Source organism: Microtus pennsylvanicus, chromosome 4 (assembly GCF_037038515.1).
Source record: "Microtus pennsylvanicus isolate mMicPen1 chromosome 4, mMicPen1.hap1, whole genome shotgun sequence".
NCBI lineage: Eukaryota > Metazoa > Chordata > Mammalia > Rodentia > Cricetidae > Microtus > Microtus pennsylvanicus.
The window spans coordinates 37,817,665-37,837,018 of NC_134582.1; the positions used below are offsets into that span (position 1 = coordinate 37,817,665).

General features: G+C 39.8%; 1 protein-coding gene across 3 annotated transcripts in view; it reads right to left on the reverse strand.

Moving 5' to 3' along the window:
• Positions 1–19,354, reverse strand: part of Kcnn2 (potassium calcium-activated channel subfamily N member 2) — a 350,618-nt gene that overhangs the window by 7,544 nt on the left and 323,720 nt on the right. For 2 of the 3 annotated variants that reach the window (XM_075968719.1, XM_075968721.1), the window contains 3 exons: positions 16,186–16,327; positions 5,281–5,391; positions 1,840–1,957 (listed from right to left, as the gene is read on the reverse strand). In XM_075968719.1, the coding sequence (XP_075824834.1) occupies positions 1,840–1,957; positions 5,281–5,391; positions 16,186–16,327 (371 nt within the window). Of the gene's footprint in view, positions 1–1,829; positions 1,958–5,280; positions 5,392–16,185; positions 16,328–19,354 lie in introns of all 3 variants that reach the window. The other variant, XM_075968720.1, reaches the window with a different exon arrangement.

A 19,354-nucleotide genomic window follows, 5' to 3' on the forward strand; every position in this document is an offset into this window, starting at 1 on the left:
TTATTAAAAAATTTATCAAAGATGCAAATCCAATAAGTCTGTAGTTTAGGTAGTTTCACCGACAGGCACACAGTACGAAGCATGGTCATAGCACGTGTACTTACTTACTCCTGCTTCATCCCACCGTCTTTACCTTTGGGTGTATCCTCTCACACCCAGAAAGGGAAGTTTTCTATCATGCTCGGACAAAATTGACTACCAAGAAACACTGAAAGTACAAAAATGATCTCTCCGTGGCTTGCTGTAGTGGCTTCTGTCAATGTTGGGGTTCCTGTGTCAAATGGCTTTAAAGCACACGCTCTTCCTAAAGAGCCCTTTCTAGGGGAGCCCTCCGAGGAAGTGGGTGTCTAGATGAGGAACCCAGGAAGAATCCGAGTACGTCTTGGGGTCTCACTCTTTACTAAAGAGAATGGAAGGAATGCACCATCTGGGCTGCGGCTCCTGGATTGGCCCTGGGTCAGAAAGGGAACTGAACTCCAAGGAGCAAGCTCCTGCTTTGTGAGCCAACTCTAACATGATTCTACTTCTTGTTTCCCCCTGACTTTTAACAGAATAATTTTAAAATTCTAGCTCTGTCATTTCCTTACAGGGTCTGGAGGAGTGGTGCGGCTATATGCCTAGGCTAGTCACAGAGTTAGAGAAATCCCATCCCCTTCTAAAGAGAGTGCGTTGGTGGCAATACGGAGCATGAGTGAGTGGCTGTGAGCAATAATGATAAACTATTCTACCATATGTGCAAAGTGTTCTCTATTTCAATCCCAGAGTTACTTGGGTTTTTTTTTCCTTTTTGACTAGTGGAGGTTTCAGTTCCACAGAAGTATGCACGCGGGCATCATTATAGGCACATTATAGACTCATCAGGACACCTTAATAAGCTAACTAAGCAGGGCAGAGGCTGGACCAGGGAAGAATTAGAAGACGAAAGTCTATGGATTCCTCACAGGAGGTTAGTGGTACTATGTTGTCTATGAATTAACTAAAGGCATAAAATAAAAATCTCAGATTCACAGCTTTCCTGCCTGGTGTACTGGCTGGATCTGAGAAGGCCAGTGGTGAGGCACAGGCAAAGACCTAATGGCTCCCCACATTTCCACTGCTACCCTGCTGTGTCTCACAAGGAAAGACCACGAATAAAGGGCACGAAGAGCAAGTCTGTTGTCACAGTGGATACCCACAGGGGCAACACTTACAGTTAAGACAATGTCATCCTGGAAAGGTCTGTTTCTCAGTCATCATTGAATCTTATGACGTACAGACAGTTATCTTAAAAGACTCTAGTAATTGTATAACAAAGATAGGCATGAAGGCCTTACGTCAGGTAAATAATAGGAAACTAATAACCAATGCTAAACTCCATAGTGAACAAACAGCATATAGATAATCCCCAGATATTTGATTAAGAAGTCATTAAATATTGTAAAATTAAGACAATTAAATATACTATGTTATATAAAATGTAAAAATCCAGATGGATCATATAATGTCCCCTCCCTCCAAGATTCTACAGTGGATACAAGCTGAACATTTCAGGTCAAACTATATAAATAAATACTTTAATTAAATATAATTCTACCAGAAATTATGGCCTCTGTAACAGAAATCATGGCCTCTGAAGAAAGATATTTTGATTAACACGCACAATTTTCAGCCATAAAAAAACCTAAACTTTTCTCCTCTGGGGTCCATTATTAGATTTTGAGGTATCTCCTGGAAGCAAACATGACAGTGCCCTTTTCTTTTCCTCCCTCACAGGAAAGAACCCGCAAGCACAAAAATCAAAAGCAAAGGCTAAGAAGTAGAACAAGATAGAAATGAAAACAGGTACTTACTGATGAATAGCTTGCAAGAATTTCCGTTGATGCTTTCTTACTTTTGCGTGGTCGATCTTTTTCACGAGCTTTGTGTTTTTGTAGATTAACCACGTTTCCCTGAGTACATTGGCGGCTGCGTTTTTCACCTGTTTAGAAAACACAAGAAAGGCCGTCGCTACACCCTCAAGCAGATTCCCCGTACTCATTTGAGGCTGTGTTTTTCATCCTAAGAACCACAGTGAACTGGAGCTTTAGAAACTGCTACTCAAATGCCTGTTTTTCTAGTATATCTGCCTTCATGCAAGAATTTCCGTCTGTCTGGGAACACTTGAGTGAAATATTAGGGAGATACTACTGATCTCTTTCTGTGTTGCACTCTACCTGTTCTTACAAGAAATTACATTTTTATTCAATACTCATTTAAAGATAATTCAGAGATGCTGAATTTCCCACTTCCACAGTGACTCCTCTCTCCATCCTCTTTATTTCTCCAGAAAAGAGCAAAATGTCAAATACCAAGGTCAATCTTGCCTTTTGCAAGCTCACCCAGGCTTTCTGGCTGTGCGGTGTAGCCAAGGCATGTTTCCATGTGTGAGTTCACCTCATGCACGGAAGCTCCCAAAATAACTGGTGTATTTGCTTGTTAGCCCACTTTCACTTGTACGGATGCTATCATGATTTCATGGGAAAGCGAAACAGAAGGACAGACGTGATTGTCCCAGTGTAACTGCTCCCAACGAAGGCTAGTCACCTTGTCTAATTACATGCTTTCTGATTAAAACCTCCAGAGGTCCTGGGAACTGATAGAGATCAAGGCAGGGTAGATCTCCTCTGCCAGGCTCCCCCATGGAACCTAGAAAATAGAACTAATTTCTCCAACTAATTTGCTACTTACTTATCCTAAGAAGTTTTCCCATTTAATACCCTTGAGTGAAGAAAGCCACAGGCTGGTTGGGCACAGGGTGGAGGAAGACAACTCAGGATAGGCAGTGATGGAGGAAGAGTAGAATTCAAGCTAAAACTGGAAAATGGATCTTGGGTCTACAGTAACCAAGTCATGTCCAGTGCCTAGTGAGCCTGTTGGAATTTGATTTTCTCTAACATGAGCATGCTAGAGACGATGGTGACTGAAGTCCTGTTATCTCATTTTACAATAAGAAGCTGCCTTAGAATAAATACTATAACTAGTTTACAGCTATATAGTACTCTTGAGTTTGTACTAAGATGAGTCTGTCCTTATTCGCTCTTAGTTTCCCTCAGACATCACTGAAGAGTTTGAAATTCTTACTTGAAGTTAAAATTTTCGATGGATTCCACTTAGAAATTCCATAAATAACTAATTTAAGTGTGTTCCCAGCAAATGACAGTCATTAAGTTGATGGCTTTGCATAAAATCTTGAATAGATGAATATTAGAGGGGGCTATGGTCCCATGTTGGGCCAAGTACGTGATTGAGGTTTCAATTGCAAAGCAGTTCCACGTCTAGGAAACAGCGGCGAGATGACGTTGTTAAAGTCAATGGGTCTCTTGTCGAACGCGACTTTTGAAACCTGAACAGCCTTTTAGTAAGAAAGCTACAAGACTCCCTCTGCAACATCCTGTCCACTGTCGCACTTATTTGATTCCTGAGAAAAGTATAATACTTATGATAGAATAGCATGCGTTACAAAAGACTCTATAAAAGTGCTTCTTTAATGCGGTAAAGCTTGTGCCTCTTAACACAAGCTCTACCAAAAGAAGAACCTTCTTGGTTAGACCTGGGCGATGCTTGGAGGAGCACGCGATGACTGCAGGATTGCATCTGAACTAATAACCATGCATAGAATTGCATTTCCATATCTAGATCTCTGAAAAGAAGCATCATGCCGGGTACCCAAGCAGCTCTTCACTTTAATATTTTGTCCAGTCGTCACATTAGAAACACTCATGAGTTTTGAGAATGGAAATAGGAATTTAAAAAAAATAAGGGAAACTGGGGAGAAATAAAAGATATTTGTGACAAGGAGTGGGGAGATGGCTCAGTGAATAAGAAGGTTGTCTTTGCAAGCCTGGTAAACTGAGCTTCAACTGAGGAACCTATATAAATTGAAAGAAGAGCACTGACTCTATAATGTTGTTCTCTGACCTCCACACACACACCATAGCACACGTAGTACCCTCTATCATACTACATAAAAATTATAATTCAAAAGGTATTTGGAAGTAGCAAAGTCAGGCTAAAAACACCATATGCAATTGAGAGGCTTTGATCCCATAGTAAACTCTTGAAGTACTGTTAGTTCTAGGGTCTGGAGTATGGGCAAAGCAACAGAAATTCATGTCCCCCTTCATAAATGAATCTATATGAATTTGTAATAAAATAACTACTGTATTGGAAATACTAATCAATGTGGCTATTATTTGTGTTTTGAAACAGGGTCCTACTACACTGACCTGGTTGGCCCCAGTTGATCTTCTTTTCCCTTTGGACCAACATGGAACTGCACGTATGCTTCGCTAAAAAGATCCTTTTCGTACTTAGAACTAAATCAAGAATAAGGTAAATGCTGAAAGTTGGAAACTTGTCTGAAGAATTCTATTGATTCTTTTGTGGGCAGAGTTACCAAATGACAATGCATTTAATTATCTCAATGACAGCCTGATGAAATTCTACTTTGGGAAGTGAGGATTGCTACAAGATGTTACAAGATAATTTTTAGGTATTTTTGACTTCGGTATTTTGATGTTTCAAGTGACTATCCAAAAAGCTAAAATTATAGTCTAATAAAAAATATTTTCCTTTTCTAGCTTTCTACCTTTATGTCATAACTGTGAGCAGGGTGCCTGAGTTCTGTGTCATGGCTTCCAAACTGCAACAAATAGCCATAACAAGGCTTCCCTCATGAGCTTGCTGACAATGAAGTAAGTTCATACATGGGTCACACCTGGACAGATTATTGTTTTGTTTACTTCTAATAATTGGAAGGTGATCTTTCTTCTGGATGCTACGGCATTTTTGCTGTGTCTGTGATGACCTTCAAATCATAGAAAGGACAGTTTATAATTGTAACACCTGTGTTTAGAATGCAGCCACAGACAGTTTATATTTGTAACACCTGTGTCTAGAATGCAGACACACTCATAGAAGTTCAGCACTATTTCCTCCAATGACCTTACCATAAGATTCCCGCCTTCCACAGGCAGTGTGTTCTTTTCCACCCAACCTAATACCGATTACTGTGCTGAAATGTTGAATATACCTACTTGTCTAGATTTATGAGATCTACTTTTATGTAATTGCTTTCATCTGCAATTGAGCTGAAGTTAGGCATTCCATTTGTAAAATGGGAGAAATGGAACCAGCTCCAGGAGTTTTGCTTTCTTCAATCTATGGCATCTCTGCTTCTGAAGTCTTAGTGGAAAAACTGTATTTCCTGATGTGCAAACAAGACAGTGGCATCCTCTTGCAGATGTGAGGGCGTCTACTTACTCTTTTGGTCAGCTGAGTATCCATCATGAAATTGTGCACATGCTTTTCTGCTTTGGTAAGTTCTAGCTTTCTTGCCACTACGGCTACCACCAGGGCTGTGCAACCTGCACCCTAAAAGCAAGAAAAGAGGAGAACCCCAAGAATTAATTAATACTTTTGATTCCAGTCACATTAGAGATTGTTTTGTATCAGATGCATTAATTTTCTCAAGCTAAAACAAATGATACTTTTCGGTGTCTTCCCTATGTATCACAGAAAAATATATGGTTAGTAACAGTAAGCAATGTTCCTTTAAGGTGTAAAATCCTAGTTTACCTATTTTTAAAACTAAAGCAAAATAATGAATAAAACAAGATTTTACCACAAGGAATAAATAGCTAAAACCCAACTTCCTGAATTTTCAGACATAAATTTTCTGTAAAAACAGGAAATCTGTTCTACACCTATAATTATAAAAGCATATTAAACAAATTAACATAAGCACATGGACTAGAAATGAAGATTTAAGAAACTACTAGTTCAGAATCTTTGCTTCAGATAAGACCAGCAGGCTTTCAGGTGAGTGGGTGGCTACCCAAGAGGAAGGAGAGCAGTAGACTGTCATGTATGGAGACTGTGGCATGAGTGTGACGAGGTCATAGACAACAAATGCAGTGATGGAAGTCAGGACAGCACAGGACATGATGCACAGAAAGCCAGGAGATACCTTCATTTGGAGAAGCAATGGTGTTGCCTTTCAAATCATGGCCCACTGAGATTATCTTAGACAAAATGGTGTAGGAGACACTGGGTGGTACCCCAAGAATTCTAGACCTCTCTTTCTACAGTCAAGGTGCATTCACCCTGAGCTGTGAAGGACGGCAGTGCCATCTTTGCTGAAACAGATCGGGGCCACAGGCAAGGCTCCATGCTGCAGCCACCTCATCAGCCAGAGGCCCAGCAAACCTACTTGTAAGTAAGCAGTCATGGCAGTGGTTGTGAAGGGAGGCCATAGCTTCTGACATGAGAGGCAACAGAGCAATAAAGTGGTGAAGCCAATTTCAACACACAAGTACTAGAGGAGAAAAGGGCAGGGTACATTAAGGAACCAATGCAAGAGGCACATACACAGCAGAAAGCCACAATACTGCTGCCTCTTTCTGAACTCTTGAATCTCACGTAGTTTCTCGTAACATTCCCTTGATGTCACCAGAGGGTAGAGTGCTCCCAGGATAGACAGTTGAAGCTAGTCTCGAATTTCCACAAGGTAGTATACTTTTCCTCATTACCAATAGGCCTACAATTCCACATTAAAATGACAAGTTGGTGGCTTCAAAGTGCACCAGTTATCTTAAATAGATAATACTAGAGAGTAATGGTTATGTAACTTACTGCCCACTTCATCTGTCTCCTACGGCGTTCACTCTAGAGAGCCACTGAGTTAAACACACACACACACACACACACACACCTCGTAGATTTTTAAGAAAGCTTATGGTTTTATTTTGGGCAACATTTACAGCTATCTTTGGTCATGGGGAGCCCGTGGGCCACAGGTTAGTTAAAATTTATTTGAAAAACATTTAAAGATAGAACACAACATTTAAAAGGTAAGTTATACAATGGCCTCATTTTTCGTTCTAAGTGGACCACATTGGGAAGTAAAAATAAAAATAAATTAAAAAATAAAAAAATTAGGAAAGAAGTCCATTTGTGAGGAGAGGTTATCTCTGAGGGTTTGAAGTTTTAGGACTGGTTTTGCTGTTTGTGTTGTTAATAACCAACAGTTGGTGCTGCACCCAATCTCCTTACCCAGCAAGACTCCCCACATTCTTATCCAGTGTCTAACCCGGACTGTAATACCTACCATCATCTATAGGTCCCATCTATTCAGCATCTAGACTCTCTACCAAGTCAGATCCTTCACACCATTCTTCCGAGTCTAGCCCTGAAGATCTCCTTGACCCTTCCTATCCAGGCCTTCATCCTCATCCATTCATCCAATACCATGGCCTCTTGCCTCCCCTGCCTACAACAGAAGCTATGGCTCCATTAAGCAGATACTTTTTACATCAATCTATCAAATCTGTGTTTGATAATCCTCTTTTACCTAGTTATGTGAAGCAAGTGTTACCACCAGAAAGGAAGAGCTATAATCACAGAAAGACCCAGACATTGCCTAGTTAGTTCTTGGCTTTTAAGATCCATTGAAATCTGAGTTAAGTTGTAATTCAGTTGTGAACCTGGATTAGCAATGATTTCATTTCATTCCCTCAACCCCACACTGTGATATTGATATCTATATTTAGTATCACATATTTTCTCATGTATTATCATTTCTGTACTCATGATACATTGTATTTCAAAAGGAATGTCAATTCACCTAATTTTATCAGGTAAACTCTTAAAAGGACAAAAATTCACCTATTGAGCACTATAGATAAATATCAAATAAGTCATCATTGTTCCTTTTCAATAAATGGTTTAACTTTTTATTTGTTTTTTGAGACAGAGTTTCTTTGTCTAGCCCTGACTGTCCTGGAACTAGCTCTTTAGACCAGGCTGGTCTTGAACTCACAGAGACCCACTTGGGTGCCACCACCACCAGCTGACTTTTTTATACATATGACACATGTCTGTTTGGAACTGCACTAAGGTCCTCAGCAAAAGCAGTATACACTCTTAACCACCGAGCCTTGACTCCAGCCCAATTAATAGTGTAACTTTGAAATCAGTCGTTCATAGCCTTGATCAGGAACTAGACTCACTTGGAGATTTTGTAAGAACTGCACCGTTGAGACACAGCATCTGAAATCTACTCAGTCCTGCGGTATATGATTCCCTGACAGCCTACGCTTTAGATGAAGGAGACTATGAACAACATACAGCAAACCACAGCATCACCTTAAAAAGAGGAAAAGCTCCTCGGGTTATTTCACTTGTGAAGTTATTAGAAACATGCAAGTCTGAGGTGTGACGGATGCCACAATATTCTGTGCTCCGTGATGGCAATTAAAGAGGTTTTAGGGCTAGATCCTCATAAAAGAAAGGAACAGACTCGGGGGAGAAACATCTGCACCTTTGCGGTTGGCTTTTAAACTTTAGCTACAAAGTCCAAAGAACAGTCTCAGACAATGCTGGACTGATGATTCACTGGCCACAGGCCCCCTCCCTCTTCTCAGGCTAGCACTTGCTAGACCAACACAGGCACCTGTTGCTGATTTGCTCCCTCTTGCTCCTCAGTGGGGGCAGCCAGGCTTCTTTAATAAGCCGAGAATGTGAAAATCGAGGGGGCTCTTAACTGCTACAGGCAGCCATGAGAGCACGGTTGGCACAAGACAATGCATTTTTTTTTCTCCCTGGGCAGGTGGCTACTGCTGAGATCCTTCTGGAAAGAAATCAAAATCCTAATAGGAGTGGAAAATCACTGGCACCAAGAGCCTTGGGAAGCAATTTTTCCTTGCGCTTATTCTGGGCTCTCTTCTTCCTGTTGATGGCCCATTTCTTGATGAGTGCTCTCTCACTCACCAAAGACTTGTGCTTTAAAATGAGCACCTTGGGAGCAAAGCAGAGAAGCAAGCGCCCCAACAATTTGTATAATCTTCCAACTGTTACCTATACTTTTCATCCCATTATCCTCACTGTATGCTTGTGAGCTGCACCCAAAGAGGCACTCAGAAACCCATTCGTTGAAGTCAAATATGGTGGTCATACCAGTAAAACCTGGTGCCTGGGGAGGCAGGAAAAACAGGAGCTCAAGGTCATCCTCAGCTACATAGTGAGTTGGAGGTTGACCTGAGTATTGGAGAGAGGCCCGGTCTTAAAAAGCCAAAAATAAAATAAGATAAAATAAATAAAATCAGAAAAGAAGGAGGAAAAGGCAAAACCTTTAAATTTAATACAAAACCTTCACTTAAATACAAAGCTATTGTTCCTTATGTTTCAGTGTTGCTTTAATTAGAGAAACTATAAGCTGAGACCTACCTAGGTTCTTAGAGCATCATAAGAGGACTTGATATATACATATACGTGTGTGTGTGTGTGTGTGTGTGTGTGTGTGTGTGTGTGTAGAATTATGTTTCATAAAACCTTCAATTGTTTAATTTTTGGAGTTATGCAGAGCAGAGCTGTTCATGTTAGAAAGTTTTCAGTGTTCAAGGAGAATTCCTGGCAGCAGGTTGTAGTAACTGAGGCAATGGTAGATTGCTACTGTCTACTCGGTGTCTATTTGAGGGCTATTCTGTTTCATAACGTAAGAATGGAAGTGTGGTTTGTGCATTTTCTCCAGTGCTTGTCACCAGCACAAGCTATGTAGAAACAGTTGGGACTAACATATGTTCCTCCCTGGAATGAAGATCCCTGTATGCCTTTAAGACAATGAGTCATGGTATTTTCACCAAAGTTAGGGAATAAATCCTGGCTTCTCTTCTCCCATTTTAATTTCTGTTTGTTTTTTATTTTTTAATGAAAAACCAAAGCAAATCACGAACCTGCCTTTTGGTCACCTAAATCTAACCTGAAGACAGTGTGTTTCTGACCCCATATAATAAAAATTAGAGTGTAAGTTTTTCCTTTCTTACATAAGTTATCATCTTTTCATCTAACAAATCAAGAAAAAGAAAACTGGAGAAGTAAGAGTGCGGGGCAGAGTTAATTTGTGTAAGAAGAACAAGTACAAGAGAAGCAGTACTAATGACCCTGACCCTGAGCCAGAACAAACTTAACTGAAAGCTAGCATAAGTTGCAACTCATCCCCAACACCTGGAAGGTACTCACTAGGGACAGATGAAGCGATAACCCCCGCCCCCCCCCGTCCTCCATCAGACCACAGAAGTATCAGCTATTCTGACATCTAGGATGCAAGCGAAGTTGAGGAGGTCTAACTCCCCAAGACCGTTCCTCAGTTAATGTGGGAAAAATTCAACAGCATGATATTGTCATTCCAGGCCACATAGTGATGGTGGATCCTGTAAGACTTTCCAAGCATCATCTTGAAACACTACTTTGGGATGAAATTTACATAACATAAAGATACAGCCATTTCATTTCATAAAAAAACTGAAACTTTTTTGACAGAATCTGCAGAAAGATTTAAACTATTGCTTATAAACAGGCATCTTCCAAAGATCAAACTTAATAATGGAATTCATGATTTTTGTTTTTAATTCCAGAATCCCTACCACTATGGTGAATGGCCTGATAAAAACCACTAATGGTCAAAGTATTTCAGGCTCAAATTATCCTCGTGTGGTTTGTATAACAGTTCATTAGAGTGCAAACAGCATTTTAATGATAACCAAGATTTACTAAAAATACGCTCCTTAAATGTCATGTTTAATCTAAAAATGAACAGAAGCCCTTAACTTTTACTTTATGTGCATGAGTGTTTTGTCTGCATATATGTTGGTGTACCATGTGCATGCCTGGTGCCTGCAGAAGTCACAAGAGGACACCAGATCCCTTGGAACTGGAGTTACAGATGGTTGTAAGTCACCATTTTGGGTGCTGGAAGTGAACCCATGTCCTCTGTAAGAACATGGAGACATCGTTCTAACCTTTAACTTTCATTTTAATCTATCACTTCACATATCAGTTTTTCAAGAAGAAGGTAAACAAATATTTGACATTATCACCTGCTTTTGTATTTCTGAGGTTCACCGATTCAATAGTTAAGAAACATAAATATATTTTACTGCCCTTGCCTGACACAAATAATTATGCTTTCATAATAAATATCTAAAACAATCAATTTTGGCAAATAAAATTCTCTAAATCACCCAAGTTTAATATTACAACCCATTAGAGTGTTAAAGACTTTCTCAGGTCATGAAAATAATTTCCTCTATCAAAAATGTCCTTCCTCTGATTTTCTTCAAATCACGCTGGCAGGTCACAACTCCTGAGCAGCTGTCGTGTTCCTTATAAAAATTATCTGTGAGGTAAGAATTCTAGGAAGAACTAGACTTCTGGCTAAGGAATTGATCAGGAATTTAGTTTTCCTACTGAAAAAGTCCAGAATTTCTCCTTTTCTAACAGCATAAAATGCACTACTTCATGAATATAAACATACACTTCTTTCAATGGGCCTTATGGGATGGGATTCAATGGGACCTGGAGCTAATTCATTGCTCTAGTTCAGAATGAATGCCTTTGAACTGAGTTCAGAGGGTGCTCATTCTGAACTGACACCAAGAATTCCAGAAAACTTGATGTTCATGGAATTGCGATCTAGTGTTCTCATGAAATTACTATCCAGTGTTCTCATGGAATTACTATCCACTGTTCCCATGGAATTACTATCTAGTGTTCTCATGGAATTACTATCTAGTGTTCTCATAGGACTACTATCCAGTGTTCTCATGGAATTACTATCTACTGTTCTCATGGAATTACTATCTAGTGTTCTCATGGGATTACTATCCAGTGTTCTCATGGAATTACTATCCAATGTTTTCATGGAATTACTATCCAATGTTCTCATGGAATTACTATCTAGTGTTCTTATGAGATTAATATCCAGTGTTCTTATGGAATTACTATCTACTCTTCTCATGGAATTACTATCTAGTGTTCTACAGAGGCTTTTTTCTGGACTGACATTTTTTCTTTCTTCCCAATTAAGGTTTAAAAATATTACTTAGTGTGGTTTAAAAATATTACTTACTGTCATGAACTGGGAATTTTTTATGCAGAATTGTTGGTGACAGAAGAAACCTAAATCACTTGGGACTTCACTCTAGTTGTTTCTATCAAATCTAGGTTTCTATAGATCTTTATTAAAGAACTTCTTACAACTCACACCTTTGAATGGACAGATATTACTCTATATTAAAGACAATTATGCCTCAAAATTCATTTATCCATTGTCTGAAGGACTAAGTGACCAAGAAGAATCATACTAAAGAGGAATGAAAGCAAAAGTTATACATGAATGACCTTTCTAGTAAGTGAAAAGGTACCCTTGTCAACATGGCTCCTCTTGAAACAATCATATATTCACTAATAAAGGAACATGTATAGCTTTCAAGGTGTGTTACATTCACCTGTGTAGACAGAAAGTGGGAGAAAGGATAAGTGCTAAGGAAAGTGATCAATTCTGCTGTAAAATTGGAGATAAAAACAAGCTGGTGCCGACACAAAAGTCACTAAAATATGACAATGTATTTGCCTATCACCTTCAGTGAATAGTAGGGAACTAGTTAGAATCCAGTCTGCCGTTTATAAGGACATCCCAAACAGGAAATCCTCCATTCCTCTGAGTTTCCTCAAACAGAGCAAGAGTAAGAAATTATTCTTCTAATGGGGAGAATCTGTAATTACAACCTTAATGTTTTTATGTTAAAGAAAAAGTAGTGTGACTTTTGTTAAACTATTCTATGGTTTTATGTTTTAAAGATAATATCCATGGGTAGCTGAGAGGAGGAAAGAGGGAAAGGGAGGGAGAAAAGGAGGGAGAAGGAGAGAGACATAGAGAAAGAGAGAGAGAGAGAGAGAGAGAGAGAGAGAGAGAGAGAGAGAGAGAGAGAGAGAGAGAAAGAGAAAGAGAGAGAGAGAATATTAATGAATTATAATGGAAATCAGACTGAAGGCCTTCAGCATATTAGGCAAGTATGCTTTGAATGAGATAGATTTCCCAATCCCAATGTTTAATTTTTTTTTTCTGAAATCTGGCAGAATCCAAGCTCTCCCTATTTTAAGAATTCCATAAACACCTGTATCTAATATTGCAAACACAGCTGGATATTATAGGTAAAGCTCTATCAACAATCCAATAAACAATTCAAATAAGGATAAGTTATGTTTTGATAATGCTACTTGGTTTTCTATTATAAATGTTATAGAAAATAATCTCTTCTCACAATTTAATAATATATTTCCACCCAGAGTAGTATAGGTATAAACTTAGTGTAATGTCCTTGTCTCTAAAAATATATGACCCATAGCACAAATTCAGCTTTTTAAAAACTTCTAAATTATACCCTAATTTTGAGTTTTGACTAATGTATGCCCTGAGGGTGATGGCATTCTATAACTGATTGGTGTTGATTAGCTTTGGAATGAAAACAAGCAGGGCTTTGGGAAGTCTTTGTAGGTGTTAGTGTGTAGACCAACTCTACTTCCAAATGGAAAAAAAAAAGCTACATGAAGGTGTAAATTCTATCAAAATGTCATGAACACAAGGATAGGGAAACCGAGTGATAGAGGAGAACAAAAGGCACAGTACTCCAGAGGTAATATTCAAGAAGATGCACAGATGACCCTGTGCTCCCGTCAGAGTACTGTAAATTGCATTTCTTATTCGCTATTTATTAAAAGCTAAAGCTGAGAAGGGGAGACGGGCAGACAGGAGACACCCATGGGAAATCCATCAATGCATAGGCAAATGAACACTGAAATATAAAGTCATTTTGGGCTAAGTCTCTGAGTATTTATAGTACTTCCCCTAATGAAAAGAAAGCAAAGGCAACAAAATCTGTCAAACATACTTCATCTTCAAGAAACTAGCCTTATGAATCTATAATCTTATTCAGATGTTCCCCACATTACATCTTGTTTGCTTCCAAATACTGCTCTACATCTCTAAGGAGTTTGTACAGGGTACAATCGACTCCTTAGACACTTACCCCCAAAGACTGTCCAGTAGCCTGACAACACTGTGGAGATTTGCCTGGCCTCAAGAGAGAGCCACTGCACTCTTCCAAAGCACTTTTAAGAAGGCTACTCAAAGATTTGAGAATTTCTCTGTGTACATGTTAACACTCTTTGATCGGGTCAATTAAACAATTTGTTCTTATAGGGGAGAGACAATGGAGCCTGAGTTTCGGAACAGACTGTTGTGCTGCGAGCTGGCAGAGGAAGAATGAGGCCATGTACATTTCATTACACAGAACCTTCTTTCGTTTGTATAGATTAAAAGAGGCTTAGCACTTCTTTTCCAAAACCAAGATCAATAGTGAAACCTAATCAAGGAAGCAGAGGAAGGAGGTAAACAGAAGATTCTGGGCCACCAGACAAGACTTTGACGGGGCAGTTCTGGAGGCATTAGGGTCAGAACAATACTACAAGAAGGTAGACGTATCTCAAGGCGCCTGTGCCCAAGAAAGGTTAAAGTCAAATTGGTGTCTGCTCCAAAGTTATATGAGCCCCAAAAGTCATGCCTCATTTAATAATAAAATGGGTACCTCTTGCCACAAAAGAAACAGCAAACAAGTTGTTTTAGAGAAGCATGGAGGAAAGACTGTAGTTATCAGTTCTGTCTATATAAATAGCAACATTCATGTCCCTTGTGGGCTTGTTATGGAGCCTTTCAAAAATATATCCCTCTATATTTTATTTACCAAAGTTTTATGCTATACAATAAAATGTTATTATTTGAGGGAAAATGGGAGGTATTCTAGAATAAAGATTTAATGAGCTACACCAAGTGTAATGAGAAAAATCTGAAGTTCACTACACACATAAAACTTTTCATTTCACAAGGAAATGATGCTAAATTATGTTCCTAAATTACAATTTTCATAATTTGGGCTTAATGGCCATCCTGATAGTGCTGTTGTCTTTAAAATTGGCATGGGCAAGTTTCCTATCTCTGTTCAGTTCTACCAAGGGGGCTCAGGCTCTCAATTAAAATCCCTGCAACAATCTTCATCAGCAGATGCTTCAGGTGGCTCCATTCTGAGTGAACAGTACTCAAGGGACCTCAACAAAGCCACCCGATATTGTCTCATGCTATCCGGTGCACAGGCAGTATAGGAACGGTGAGGGGTGTTCCCCACTTTAGGTTTCTCCTCTGAGTTCTTGTGCCCCGTGACGTCTCTGCTATCTTACTGGTTTCAAATGCTCACCACACAATCTGCCACAAGAGATGTTCCACTGCTAGGGCAAATTGGCATACAACTGCAGTTCCTCACTTAAGGTCTTACCCCATTCACTGAGTGTAGGACTTTCCTTGCCACAATCTATGTACAATAGACCCAAGGACAGAGCACACTGACCACATTATGGTCACTCTTACTTCACCTTAAACTTCAATTAAATCTGGAAGGAACTCAAGGCTGGGCAGCCAGTTCTCTTAAGATCTGCCTATCTTTTCTGTCCCCATGAGTACTTTTATGTAAAGCTTACTTAGCCTTTCTGCTGGTCTCTGCCAGTCCTTTGGCTGGAAAAGCCCTCTAGCCTTTGCTAGCTTTCTCAAGGATGGAAGTGCCTTCCCAGTTCTCATTTAACCAAGGGAGTGGTGCAAAGCAGTTCCGGCTCCACCACAGTATAGGAGGGGCAAATAACATGCCTGGGTTTGTAGGGCCTTCTAGGAAAAGACCCAAATCTTAACCATTACATCAAACCTTCCTGCAGTGTCCTGAAATCCCTGGTTTCCTGTCCCCAACTCACGAACATCCATGTCCCCCTTGTCTACTCACCTTGCTTAAACAAACTGTACTCTCTTAGCTTGTGGCTTTCAAACAGAATGTGCCCCATTCCTGGCCATTTACCCAGAAGTCTCACTTCATCTTAGGTCAATTCTCCATAGGTTATTTCTCTGATGAGGCCCTATTCCTATTTCCCAGTTTCCTAAACAACTCAAGATTTACTTCTTTCTATATGAACTTGACTGTAATCATTTGTCAATCATTTTCAAAATGTGGTGTTTCTACTAGAGACCTCCAGGAAACAGGGCAGGGAGAGCGTGTGCCTAGTTTGGCTGCATTCTCTGCACATTTCCCAGACCTGTGCTTCTCTCCCAACCAACATTCAATAACAGAATAAATATTATTATATATTGCAATAGAGGTCTTTAGGGTCCCAAGTTATTTCAAAACTGTTTTTACGAGCAAACTAGTAACTCACCATCATCCATACATATGTATTGGGTGGTTTGCGTTTCTTCTAAAGAATAAATAAGAGAGATGGAAGGGGAGGGGCACTTACCATGATTCCAGTAAGCAAGCAGACTCCTTTCCCACAGTATGTGTTAGGTACCATGTCACCATAACCAATGGAGAGAAAAGTTATTGATATCAACCACATTGCTCCAAGGAAATTGCTGGTAACATCCTGTTGATCATGGTACCTGAAAGATAGCAAACAAAGCCAGAGTTTTATAATGACTCTAGTACAGTGGCTAAGGACAATTCAATTAATTTGATGACTTCACTATATTTTCAATAAACTCTTCTGTTTAGATGTCCTGAAGGATTACAAATACAAAGTCAAGAAGTTGCCTCAACTTATGAAAAAGACTAACTTACAGGATGAAACCTGCATTCTTACTGCTGCCAGAGGCCATACATTTACCTTTGTAGAGAGTCTCAGGACTTTGTGAGTCCCAGCTGATGTGCCTCACCTTTGACAATATGCCCTATCCTAATCTCATACTACATGGGTAATACTGTTTTCTGTCCTGAAACTATGTCTACTACCATTGTTGTCCTCCTTGTCCCCTTCAATACAGTTAGGTTGAAACAAGTACACACTGCTCAGCACACGTCCATATGATAATTAGGCCATGTTGATCATCAGCCTTGGAAGACGATGCTGTGATTCACATCTCTGTAGCCAAGGCTGAGGCCCTCTAGGTCTCTACAGCACTTGAGCCTGAACTCTGGTCACCAGCAGGGTTAGGGTTCCTTGTTTGTACCCACTTCCCACTAACAACCACCTGTCCTTTCTCTTGGACTCTAGTTGCAAATCCTTCACTCTTCTCATTTCTTACTGTGTTTGCTTCTAAATAAAGAGAAGCCAAAGTCATGTTTCCTGCTACTTGTACTTAGCTAAGAAGTTATAGGCTGATGTCATCAGAACCCCAGCACATGGAGGAGTGAGGACAACTACTGTATTGACTTACAGGAAGATAAGATAGATACCTTGACTGTATCATGCCCAAGGAGTGGCCACTCTGTCTAACTATAGATGCTAATCCTCAGGATGTCCCAGGAGGCATCCCTAGAATCCCATGGAGACCAATGGGTTTACTTCCACTGATTACCTTTGTAGCATAGTGTATCAGAATGCGGCTAGTGCTGGGCTTACCAGTAACATGAGCTAGGCAGTTTCCACAGACTTCTCTGTTTCAAAACATAATTAAATCAGCTTTGGTTTATACCCACATCAGGGTATGTTAGTGCATATTCCCTGCCATGATTCCTTGGGGTCACATATTACTCTACCACTGATGTGGGCTTCACAGGAGGGATGGGGGGGAACTCATTTCCCATTCGAATTTTATTTGTGAGAGGAAACTTCTCCTTGACAAAGCTTGATTTACTTAAGACTACATGCCTCTAATCTCCCGAGCAAGGCCATGTATAGATACATTACATTTATTTTGTTCTCAGTAGAGTCTCAGCGACTTCCCCATTTAATATGTAATATTTCACAACCTAGACAATCACGCGCTGAAAACATTACACTTGCAACTCTCCTTATATCGACGGTTGTGTCCTAGACAGCTTCATTTTCTAGTCTAAGACACATGCTGAGTGAAATCTTCATTTTGAATGGCTTGCATGTCATTTTTTTTTCCCCTTTAGAAGAACAACTAACTACAAATAAGAGCTTCAGAATTGCTACTACCCTGGGGTCTCTGGAAATGCCTTTCTTACTGCCTATGGGGAAAACTCAATCTTGTTCTCTTTTTAGTGCTTTTTATTTGGTTCTCAAGGTATGGAGTGGTACACGGCCACCAAGGGGAACCTGAAGCATTCATTGAAAATGTCCAGCTCACTCTTCTTCGGTTTGTTATCTTTGATTACAAAGCATGTTAAATGTACAACAAATCTCCCCTTTCTTCCTCCCTGGGCCAGACGCTCTGATTGATGCCGCTGCGTTGTTAATGGATAACACTGTGTTATGCTCCTTATACTGTGTTAGAGACCATAAACCTATAGCAGAAAACCTAACTGGAAACAAGTATGCTTCTAACATTGAAGATTTTTAGCTTGGGAGTCCATAAATTATCCTTTTTGATTATGAAATGAAGCTGTCTGAAAACAGCTCAGAATGGAAAAAAATTCTCATATTAATGTTTATGTGACATTTAGACAGGCTCAGTAGTGAATAGTCAAAGTGAGGTAATTAAGGACCAAATTAGACACGATTAGAATAATCACCTGAATTCTTTCCTAGCAACTCAAACCCAAATACTATATTAGACTCATCAACACGGTGATACTACCGCTCAGAACGTCCCTAGGTTTTCTTTCTTTCTTTCTTTCTTTCTTTCTTTCTTTCTTTCTTTCTTTCTTTCTTTCTTTCTTTAAGATTTCTGTCTCTTCCCCGCCTCCCCTCCCATTTCCCTCCCCCTCCCTCAATCAAGTCCCCCTCCCTTGTCAGCCCAAAGAACAATCAGGGTTCCCTGCCCTGTGGGAAGTCCAAGGACCACCCACCTCCATCCAGGTCTAGTAAGTTGAGCATCCAAACTGCCTAGGCTCCCACAAAGCCAACGTGCAGTGGGATCAAAAACCCATTGCCATTGTTCTTGAGTTTTCAGTAGTCCTCATTGTCCGCTATGTTCAGTGAGTTCGGTTTTATCCCAGGCTTTTTCAGACCCAGGCCAGCTGGCCTTGGTGAGTTTCCGATAGAACATCCCCATTGTCTCAGTGTGTGGGTGCACCCCTCGCGGTCCTAAGTTCCTTGCTCATGCTCTCTCTCCTTCTGCTCCTCATTTGGACCTTGAGATTTCTGTCCAGTACTCCAATGTGGGTCTCTGTCTCTGTCTCCTTTCATCGCCTGATGAAGGTTAATATTCAGGAGGATGCCTATATGTTTTTCTTTGGGTTCTCCTTCTTATTTAGCTTCTCTAGGATCACTAATTATAGGCTCAATGTCCTTTATTTATGGCTAGAAACCAAATATGAGTGAGTACATCCCATGTTCCTCTTTTTGGGTCTGGCTTACCTCACTCAGGATAGTGTTTTCTATTTCCATCCATTTGCATGCAAAATTCAAGAAGTCCTTGTTTTTTACTGCTGAGTAGTACTCTAATATATATATATATATATATATATATATATATATATATATATATATATATATATATATTCCATACTTTCTTCATCCATTCTTCCATTGAAGGGCATCTAGGTTGCTTCCAGGTTCT